This window comes from Elgaria multicarinata, chromosome 23, assembly GCF_023053635.1.
Source record: "Elgaria multicarinata webbii isolate HBS135686 ecotype San Diego chromosome 23, rElgMul1.1.pri, whole genome shotgun sequence".
In the NCBI taxonomy this organism is placed as follows: domain Eukaryota; kingdom Metazoa; phylum Chordata; class Lepidosauria; order Squamata; family Anguidae; genus Elgaria; species Elgaria multicarinata.
In genome coordinates, this window is record NC_086193.1 from 1,057,556 (window position 1) to 1,068,296 (window position 10,741).

General features: G+C 51.9%; 2 protein-coding genes across 2 annotated transcripts; one reads left to right on the forward strand and one right to left on the reverse strand.

The window, feature by feature from the left end:
* Positions 1-1,055: 1,055 nt before the first annotated feature.
* NDUFA7 (NADH:ubiquinone oxidoreductase subunit A7) lies at positions 1,056-4,867 on the reverse strand. The gene is made up of 4 exons (XM_063146998.1): positions 4,763-4,867; positions 3,406-3,455; positions 2,712-2,861; positions 1,056-1,308 (listed from the first exon to the last, which is right to left on the reverse strand). Exons 1-4 carry the CDS (start codon positions 4,811-4,813, stop codon positions 1,212-1,214), a joined length of 348 nt encoding a protein of 115 aa, XP_063003068.1. The 5' UTR covers positions 4,814-4,867; the 3' UTR covers positions 1,056-1,211.
* A 473-nt stretch (positions 4,868-5,340) lies between these two features.
* Positions 5,341-9,273, forward strand: RPS28 (ribosomal protein S28). Its single transcript, XM_063146999.1, has 3 exons — positions 5,341-5,459; positions 8,082-8,213; positions 9,175-9,273. The coding sequence occupies exons 1-2, from the start codon at positions 5,373-5,375 to the stop codon at positions 8,202-8,204; spliced, it is 210 nt and encodes a 69-aa protein (XP_063003069.1). The 5' UTR covers positions 5,341-5,372; the 3' UTR covers positions 8,205-8,213; positions 9,175-9,273.
* Positions 9,274-10,741: the final 1,468 nt, after the last annotated feature.

Below are 10,741 nucleotides of genomic sequence, written 5' to 3' on the forward strand. Positions count from 1 at the left end.
ACACCGGCTTATGAGTCGTTGCTTGGGGACACGGGCAGGCATGACCGGAGCCCGACGCTGAGTTGACGCTGAAGAGCAAAATGGAACCTCCCTATGAAATGCCAGTCTACCTTCACAGAAGGGTTGCTGGGACAAACTTCTGGGAAGTTTCTGGCTGGCCTCCATGTATCTATTCTATATATATAAAACGCTTAGGTATGTTTCCATACAGGCTTCAGCTGATACAGGTTGCTAAGCAACAGTAACAACGTGTAACGTCAGCTGATACAGGTTGCTAAGCCCCTCGCCCGACTCCTCTGGGCTTTCCAAGGTAATCCTACCCCCTTTCTGCCTCTTCGCTCCCCACCACATGAAGGGGGCAGCGCCATGGTCCGGAGCATGAGCGAGGCACGGCCGGGGCCCTTGGTGGCCAGGTGGGAGGGGAGGCACCTGCTGTGAGCCCAGGTCCCGGCCTAATCTCATGGGAGCTGGGCGGGCAGCCCAAGACTGACAGGAACCCCGGGGAGAGGGGGACACCTGCTCCGCCTCACCTCTCTGCCTCCCAGGTCTGCCAGACAGCGCTGTATCGGCGACCTCCAAGCAGCCCGCGCCCCCACAGTATTTAATTAATAAACTTTAAGATATGCTACAACGCCATATGTAAGAAGGAAATGCTGCCTCAGGTGGACTTTGGCCCCTGATCCGGCACGGCCTCGGCTACATTCCCCAGCAATCCAATGTCTGGACCAGGTTGGGTGGTGAATCATAGAATAGCAGAGTTGGAAGGGGCCTACAAGGCCATGGAGTCCAACCCCCTGCTCAATGCAGGAATCCACCCTAAAGCATCCCTGACAGATGATTGTCCAGTGTGGGAGAGCCCACAACCTCCCTAGGTAACTGATTCCATTGTCGTACTGCTCTAACAGTCAGGAAGTTTTTCCTGATGTCCAGCCGGAATCTGGCTTCCTTTAACTTGAGCCCGTTATTCCGTGTCCTGCACTCTGGGAGGCTATGTCATTCATGAGTCTAAATCTGTTCCCCCAAGCCACTCGACAATATCTGTACAACAATCCAGATTAAGTTAGGGACAGAGTTTATTGAACCTGTTAGGCATCAACCGCAGTGTCTTTGTGCCAGCATTACTTCCACGCAGGGCTACACCGCTCTCCTGCGAAAGCTGGATCACGCTGGCCGTCCTATACAAAGGTCAGCTTTGAAGAATCGTGCCCGGTTCACAAATAGGGTTCGTCCTTCGACAGCTCCAATTTCCGAGGCAGAATGCCGGGCGTCACCGGTTTCTTCTCCATTGTTGCTACGGAAGATTCCGAGCTGGTGGTGGGTTAGAAATGAAAGATGCAGAGGTGAGAGCGATTCACAAGGAGGAGAGGTATACGAGGAACAAATAAACGAGGCAACTGCACCATAAAAAAAGACTGGGAGGTGTAGTCCAACACATCTGGAGCGCCCCAGGTTGAGGAAGGCTGAGCTATGTGGTTCGTTTGTTTTTTAGATTATATTTTTACAGTGTTTATTCTTCGTTGTTTTGTGTGGATTATGATTGATATTGATTTTGGGTTTTTTCCTGTTATATTAATTACGGATTTTGGTGCGTGGGAAATGTGCCACTTCGGGTCTGTTTTTGCGGTGGGAAGTGGCACATAATTTAATAAATGAATAAAAACAAAGCCCTATGAAAAGAGATTGAAAGAACTGGGCAGGTTTAGCCTGGAGAAGAGAAGATGGAGGGGAGACATGAGAGCACTCTTCAAATACTTGAAAGGTTGTCACACAGAGGAGGGCCAGGATCTCTTCTCGATCCTCCCAGAGTGCAGGACATGGAATCATAGACTCAAGTTAAAAGAAGCCAGATTCCGGCTGGACATCAGGAAAAACTTCCTGACTGTTAAGAGCAGTATGACAATGGAACCAGTTACCTAGGGAGGTGGTGGGCTCTCCCACACTAGAGGCCTTCAAGAGGCAGCTGGACAACCCTCTGTCAGGGATGCTTTAGGGTGGATTCCTGCATTGAGCAGGGGGTTGGACTGGATGGCCTTTTAGGACCCTTCCAACTCTGCTATTCTATGATTCTATAATAAGGCCAGAAAAAGCAATGCATTCAGAGCATTGGAATCAGCTGATAGCTCAAAAGCGATCTCCCTTACTATATGGAGAAATGAACTCTAGGGTCTGGCACTGATGGAAAAGCTAACCAAACAGGTTAAGCAGTATAAACCTGAGACATATATTGATAATTTCTATGGAATCTGGGAGTCATTTATTAATTATGCTATTAGCAATAAGGACATTACTGTACCACCATCAACTCACGGAAGATGCTGGAAAGGTCTGCTAGGATAACAGTTTGGGAGGGGAGAATTGTTTTGATTGATCTTCCTCTAGCTCTGAATATATACAGTTACAACCAACTGTGACACCTGATTAATTTGGTTCGATGCTGATTGTGTGTATCAAGGATATCCCGTTTGATTGTTGTGTTATGTTTGATGTGGTTAGATGTTACATCCTTTTTGTTATAAATGTGAAATTTAATAAAAATTAAGGAAACTCAACGAGGCACCGGGAGGTACCTTTCCAGGAATCTGTCCAAACTGTCACTCCCGGCTGCCAAGGTGGGTATTACCTGCCAGCTCTGAAATCAAACAATGATCAGTCTTGGCTCAGTTTAGCTCTCAAGGTTATTAGCTTTAAGCAGGTACAGGCAAAAAGTCTACCTGGCCGCTTGCATTCCTGGTGCCAAGGTTTTCCGCGGCGAGACGAGGACTATGGGAGGGGAAGTCTCTCGGCGTCCATCCCGGGTGCAGTAGTAATTGTTTGCAAGCTTATGACTGGGGCCGACAGGGAGGCGCGGAGGTGGCTGAGTCCTAAAGAAGAAGGAAAGGAGGGTGGTCAGACTTTGGGGCAAATTCAGGCAAACACAGCAGAAAACCCACCAGACAGTGACTGTCTGGGTTCACTGCTCGTAGGAGTCACAGGTGGCTTCCTGCATTGAGCAGGGGGTTGGACTAGATGGCCTTGTAGGCCCCTTCCAACTCTGCTATTCTACGATTCTATCAGCGGGACGATCGCCACCTACAAGTGGGGCTGAACGTCACACCGATCATGCAAAGGTCGCCAGCCTTACGTTCTCAAGGAGAGGGCGTCTTCTACACAACAACTCATTAACGGGCAGAATTTGCGCCCGCAAGAGATGGTGACGGACGCTAGCCATAAAAGGGAACGACATGCGTTCAGGCTCTAGAATGGAATAGCTAGAATGGAACTTGCGGGTTGAGGGGCAGCCTAGCTCTGGATTGCAAATGCAGGAGGCCGGGGCCGTGACCTTCGCCTCCTTCTGGCCTTTGTGACACTTTCAGCAGGACGGGGGCCATGATAGCCACACAGACACCCGCACTCACAAGGACTTACCTCTTGGAGATTTCTGTGTAACGCAGCTGCAGTTTGGCTTGGAGGTCTCGCTGTTGAGAGAGAAAGGAGCACTGAACACCAGGAGACTCGCCTCGGCCTGATTCGCATAAAAGCCAAATTGGACTCTCCCCACCCTCAAGGATTTGACAGAAGAATTGCCCGTCTGTGAACCAACTAATAAAAAGATTTGGCATTCATATTTAAAGTATTTTTATCCTGTTCTTCAGTGAAAGGTTCCCAAAGGGTTAGGGTCTGAATGGCCTTGTAGGCCCCTTCCAACTCTGACTGTTAGAGCAATACGACAATGGAATCAGTTACCTAGGGAGGTTTTGGGCTCTCCCACACTAGAGTCATTCAAGAGGCAGCTGGACAACCACCTGTCAGGGATGGTTTTTTTTATTATTATTATTACATTTTTATACCGCCCAATAGCCGAAGCTCTCTGGGCGGTTCACAAAAATTAAAACCATCATAGGTTTTCTTTAGGGTGGATTCCTGCATTGAGCAGGGGGTTGGACTTGATGGCCTTGTAGGCCCCTTCCAACTCTGCTATTCTATGATTCTATAAGGCCAGAAAAAGAAAAAGCATTGGAATCAGCTGATAGCTCAAAAGCGATCTCCCTTACTATATGGAGAAATGAACTCTGGTGTCTGGCACTGATGGAAAAGCTAACCAAACAGGTTAAGCAGTATAAATCTGAGACATATATTGGTAATTTCTATGGAATCTGGGAGTCATTTATTAATTATAAAGACATTACTGTATTCAAGAGGCAGCTGGACAACCCTCTGTCAGGGATGCTTTAGGGTGGATTCCTGCATTGAGCAGGGGGTTGGACTGGATGGCCTTATGGGCCCCTTCCAACTCTGCTATTCTATGATTCTATGATTATGTTCCTCGTGGTTTTAATTTTTGTGAACCGCCCCAGAGAGCTTCGGCTATTGGGTGGCATAAAAATGTAAATAAATAAATTTAATAAATAAATTAAATTAAATAAATAAATAGATTACAAATAATATGCAGTTCTGTTTTAAGGCGGACGGGCGGTATATAAATGTAATAAATAAATAAAATAAATAAATAAATCTTGTGTGTCTGTGTGTATTGAAGGAGCTTAAGGAGGGTTCTGCTCAGAACGTCGCTGCACTACATTTCCCAGAGCCCCTTGCGAGGAAAGGGACTAGGCAAATGAAGCTGATGCCCCGCCCAGAGGGGGCGTGGCCTACGGGGCTAATTTGAATACGTAAAAGCTGGGAGGGGGGAACCCTTTTCAAGGGAGCCCCGCGTGGTCTGTGGCGGCGGACGGGCCTTTCGGAAGGGCCCGCCTCGGCCCTCGGCCCCGGCCCCGGCCCTTACCCCGGCGAGCCAGTTGCGAAGCCTCCGGACGACGCTGGTGGCCGACGCCATCTTGGCCTCCGTTGTCAAGGGCGGAGGGAATGCTGGGAGGAAGGTAGGAGCCGGCCATTCACGGCTAGGCGGCCATTTTCCCGTCACCGCGAGGGATGCCGGGAAGAAGGGAGTTTGTGAGGGGGAGGGCAAAAGAGGTTCGCGCAGCGCGTGCTGGGAAGGATGAGGAGTGTTATTTCTTAATTTTCAAGCGAGGGGATGGAATAAGGCGGGGCTAAACGATTAACCTAGGAAGAGGCTGCGGTGGGCGCGCAGGATTCTGGGAGGGAGGGAGAGCCGTTGGCAGCGGCGCGGGGCATGCCGGGAAGAAGGTCGGCTTTGAGGCTTCTATATGGGGTGTGAAGCTGGCGCGCGGGGCACGCCGGGAAGACCCAAGCTTCTAGCGCGGAGCAAGCCCGGGCGCGAGTTCTCGCGAGAGTTCGGCCGGGGAGGGCGGGGATAGGCCGAGCGGGGCCCGCGTCTCGCGATGCTAGGCGGTGGGCGTGGCCTCTGCTGCCCGAGCGTATATAAAGGGCCGTGCGCAGCCACGTGACTCCCTTCTTAGACTTCCGCCGCCGCCATGGACACCAGCCGCGTGCAGCCCATCAAGCTGGCCCGAGTCACCAAAGTGCTGGGCCGGACCGGCTCCCAGGGACAGTGCACCCAGGTGAGCCCCCGAAGGTGGGAAGGGAAGGGAAAGGTCCCGGGGCTCAAGGACCCGCTTCCTCGGGCGCCGCGCTCATAGCGCGCTCAGAGGCCCCGTCCCCCCCACGCGGACGGCAGCCCGCTTCCTAGCGCCAGGCAAAGAGGTGCCGGGGCTCAAGGCTTCCGCCCGCCCCCGTTGTAGTGATGTCGCGCCCGGAAGGCCCTCTTCAAAGAGGTGCCGGGGCTCAAGCGGGCGGGGGCAGTCGTGGGAGCGATAAAGAGGTGCCGGGGCTCAAGGTTTCCGCCCGCCCCCGTTGTAGTGAGGTCGCGCCCGGAAGGCCCTCGTCAAAGAGGTGCCGGGGCTCAAGCGGGCGGGGGCAATTGTGGGAGCTATAAAGAGGTGCCGGGGCTCAGGCCTTTTTCCCCTGTAATCACAGAGGCTCCTGTTCCTCTCCCCGTGGTGGCGGCAACGATGTCTCCCTGCTTCTAAGGGAAAGAGGTGCCGGGGCTCAAATGGGCAGGAGCATCGTGGGAGGGATAAAGAAGTGCTGGGGCTCAGGCCTCTTCCCCTGTAATGACAAGCTCCTGTTCCTCTCCCCGTGGCGGTGGCGACGATGTCTCCCTGTTTGTAAAAGAAAGAGGTGCCGGGGCTCAAGTGGGCCGGAGCATCGTGGGAGGGATAAAGAGGTGCCGGGGCTCAGGCCTCTTCCCCTGTAATAATGGCTGTGAACGCTCAGAGGCTCCTGTTCCTCTCCCCACAGTAGCAGCAGCCACCACAGTGTCTCCCTGCTTCTACGGGAAAGAGGTGCCGGGGCGTAAGCCCCCTGTCCCTGGTCACATGCAGCTTCTCCCCTCTGAACTTGTGCTTGCACTCCATGCATGCTCAGAGGTGTTCTCCCCCTTAATCAAGGATGATACCTGGTGGCTTAAATGTGTTTTAACCTGTTGGGTATTTTATTGTGGTTTTAATTTTTGTGAACCGCCCAGAGAGCTTTGGCTATTGGGTGGTATAAAAGTGTAATAAATAAATAAATCGCTTTCCCTCCCCCCCAAAATAGGTGCTGGGGCTCAAATGTTTGTGCACGCTTTGTGTATGCACAGAGGAACTCTTTTCCCACCCCCCACCCACCCCTTTTCACATGGTGTTCACGTATTTCAAAAGCAGTTGTGTGGGTGAGAGAGAGAGAGCGCTCTCTGAGTATGCTCAGAGGTTTCCTTTCCATTTCGCTCTTGACGAGGATGACAGTATGACTCAAGGTGGCTTTCCCCAGCATAGTGCCTTCCAGATATTTTGGCCTACAATGGAGCATGGTCTATGCTGGGGCTGATGGGCACCTGAGTCCAAGGCGGTGCGGAAGGCTCAGCCTCCCCTCGTCTGCAACACAGGCAGGGTAGTCTTCTCTTCCCATTTGAACTCAGCGTGGCATCCCGGCTTTCCACACAGAAAGTCCTGGGTTCGAATCCCAGCATCTCCAGGTCTGGCAGCTTCCTCTGTCCCTATTAAACCAGCCCTCTGTCCAGAACCATGAGGACTGGGGCCTTAATTTGCTTTAAGACAGAGGGCGTGTATTTGTCAAGGGTCGATCCTGACGTCTCCAACCAGGGCTGGAAAAACCCCTAAAGACGTGACCAGAGCCAGGGGCCTGATTCTATGTAAAGGCACTTTCTGCACTGAATTATATCAATGGTCCTCCTCAGAGGCTTTGGAGCAAATGGGTTTGGGGGCTTTGATTTAGGCAATGGTGCCTGTTCAATGGCTTGAACACAGAACGAAAGTACCGTAGGGGGGAAATAAGGCAGCTGGGCTGTGAGCGTTGGGTTAGCTTCTTGTTTAGATGAGATTCGACAAAATTCACAGAAGGGATAGTAGCAATGAGCGGTCACGGCTGCCTTGAACCTCCATGTCTAGCGGCTGTGTATCTGAATATCATCTTGCAGGGAGAAAGGGGGAGTTAATCAGGATAGGGCTGGCCGGGGCTGCTGGGTCTTGTCGTCTCAAGATATCCGGAGGGCGCTAGGTTGGAGAAAGGCAATACAAGGGGTGCTCTGTTTGTGGGGCACAGAAGCCGTTTTAATTATTTTGTCTTTTAAAAATGTACATACTGTCGTTTCTGGCTGCCTAAACGGGCTTTATGAAATGATTGAAATGCAGAGAGTTGTTCTTATGAGCTCTGGGAGTGCGGGGGGGAGAAGCTGACCATCAGTGGCTGTTTAGACCCGATGGTGAAGCCGAACGCCAGTGTCCAGCAGCAGTTTACTCGCAAAAGCCAAACGCTTGGGAGAAACGTCCAAGACCACTTCTTTGTGGTCTTCCCAGCTGTCCCACTCTTGGAAACAGGAGACTGGGGTAGATGGGCCCAACTTGGTCAGAGGCTCCTGTTGCTGTCAGTCAAACCCCCTCCTTGCAGGATGAAACGTTGCCGTTTGGGGGCCGCTGGGCTGTTTGCAGGTGGTGGTCAAGGGCCAATAAAGATCAGAGAGGCGTCTCTGTGCATGCTCAGAGGCAGTCTCTAATAAAGGCTTGGAGTCTGGCCTTCGAAACAGGCTCTGCTCCTTCTTGTCTCAACTTGGCCCCAAATGTGGAGGTGAGGGGTGGGCGTGGATCCGCCCTGACCGCTAACCTCTCCCTCCTCTTCCGGCGCAGGTCCGCGTGGAGTTCATGGACGACACCAGCCGTTCGATCATCCGCAATGTCAAAGGCCCCGTCCGGGAGGGAGACGTGCTGACCCTCCTGGAGTCTGAGCGCGAGGCCCGGCGGTTACGCTGAGCCCCACCGGTATGTGTCGCTCTGCCTTTCACACCCTCCCGTCCCCCAACCTACTACCCCTGGGCTTAGGGCTGCAACTCAAGTAGCCGCCACGGCTCGGAGTGCCTTTCGCCAACTACGGCCTCTCCTGGACAGGGATCGCTTGACCACGGTGGGACAGGCATTGGTAACCTCAAGGCTGGATTACTGCAACGCGCTCTATGTGGGGCTGCCCTTGAAGCTGCTCCGGAAGCTGGAGCTAGTGCAGAACGCAGCAGTTCGGCTGTTGTCTGGAGCTGCCCATTTCCAGCATGGAACTCCTCTGCTGAGGGAACTGCACTGGCCGCCTATTCGCTACCGGGCCAGGTTGAAGGTTCTTGTACTTGTGTACAAAGCCCTAAACAACTTGGGACCAGGATACCTGAGGGAGCGCTTTCTCCCTTACCATCCTGCCCAGTCACTGAGGTCATCCGAGGGCCTGCGCCTGGTGGTTCCACATAGATCCATCCTCCAATTGGAATCCACCAGGGGAAGAGCCTTCAGCGTGGTGGCCCCCCTCCTGTGGAACTCCCTGCCTCTGGAGGTCAGGCAGGCTCCGACCTTGTACTCCTTTCGGCGCCTCCTGAAAACATCTTTATTCCAAGAAGCCTTTCTTTAACATGCAGCCTTGAATCTCTGTATTTGCTTCTTTTAAATTTTGTTTTAACTGTTTTTATTCTGTTTTTATTTTCATTTTACCTTGTACACCGCTCTGAAATTTTTCAATGGGGAGCGGTATATAAATATTCTAAATAAATGAATAAAACTCCCAGCATCTGGGGCTGATGGGAATTCACATCCAACACACAGAAAGCCCCCTAGTTGGGGGAGACTCGCCGCTCTCCCAAATAACTCTGACATTTGGAAAGCAATTTACGTTCCTCAATTTGCAAGCGACGGGCGGAGTTGAGCGTCGAACTAACACCTGTTTTGTTTGGGGTTTTCTTTGTAGGTGGGGCCCCCACTGATCCAGTTTGATGTGCCCAGCCTAGACAAGGAGAGATGAGACGCTGAATTTCCATTAAAATTTTGTTCGTTTCCCCCTTTTAAACCATCCTGTGTGGTGCTTCTAAAATTACCAACAGCAAAGGTTTGGCCGTTGTTGAAATAGCCGCAAGGCTGACGTTACAGACATGCAGAGATGTGTGTGTGTGCGTGCTTTCTCCCTTTCCTTGCTCCGGAGTTCTTTGCAGCTTCCTTCCTTCTGTCTGCAAGGTTTCTCTCTTATCCTACAGCCCCCAAAGAACCTACGAAAGCCCTGCTGGATCAAACCCCAGGCCTCTGTCTCTGATGCTAGCACAGAACCATCAGGACTAGCAGCCTTTGATAGCCTTCTCCAGGAATTTATCCAGCTCCCTTTTTAAAGCCATCCAAATTGGTGGCCATCGCTACATCTTGCGATAATTTCATAACGAGTGAAGAAGTTCTTCCTTTTGCCTGTTCTGAATCTCTCAGCTTCATGGCCCTATTTTGGGTCAGAGAGCCAGCGTGGTGTAATGGTTAAAATATTGGGCTGGGGAGACCTGGGTTCGAGTCCTCACTCAGCCATGGAAGCTCGCTGGGTGGCGATGGGCCAGTCACTGACTCTCAGCCTGACCTGCCTCACAGGGGCGTTGGAAGGATAAAATGGAGAGGAGGAGGACCATATAACTCACTCCGGGCTCCTTGCAGGAGGAAAAAGGGCAGGATATAAAGCTAATAAAGAAACGGTATGTTGAGAGAAGAAGGAAATTCTCCCTGAACACCAGGCATAATTTTGTACACCTTATCGCATCCATTCGTACCCTTTTTACAAGCGAAGCAGTCCCAAATCTCTTTAGCTTCCCTGATTCTCACTTTCCCCTCTGGCCTTCCTCTTTATCCTTCCCCTTCCAGCCTCTAGCTTCATAATTTCTCTGCTTACCTCTTTACCTTACTGTTTTCTCCCTTCCTGGACCCTAGCCTCACTGGCCCCCATTCAGAAGACACCTTAAACCACGGTGGTTAAGCCAGAAAGCAGGGCTGTGTTCAGAAGACACCTTAAACCACGGCTTTAACCACAGTGAATCTCTTCTCGATCCTCCCAGAGTGCAGGACACGGAATAACGGGCTCAAGTAGGAAAAACTTCCTGACTGTTAGAGCAGTACGACAATGGAATCAGTGACCTAGGGAGGTGGTGGGCTCTCCCGCACTAGAGGCCTTCAAGAGGCAGCTGGACAACCATCTGTCAGGGATGCTTTAGGGTGGATTCCTGCATTGAGCAGGGGGTTGGACTTGATGGCCTTGAAGGCCCCACCCAACTCTGCTATTCTATGAATAAAGCAAAAGGCCTCATTCACTGGTTAAAGCCGTGGTTTCAGGTGAAAGGGCCTAATCTTTCTCTCCCCTCACATCACCTCTTGAGCTAGCCTGGTCCCCCACGCTGCAGGAGCTCCTTCCGTGGTAGTGCAAACAGCCGTTTCTCAAAGACCCAAATGTGCCCACAGGGCCCAAAAGCGGTCGGCGACCCCTCCTGCGAAATGCAACGCTGTTCCGTCCA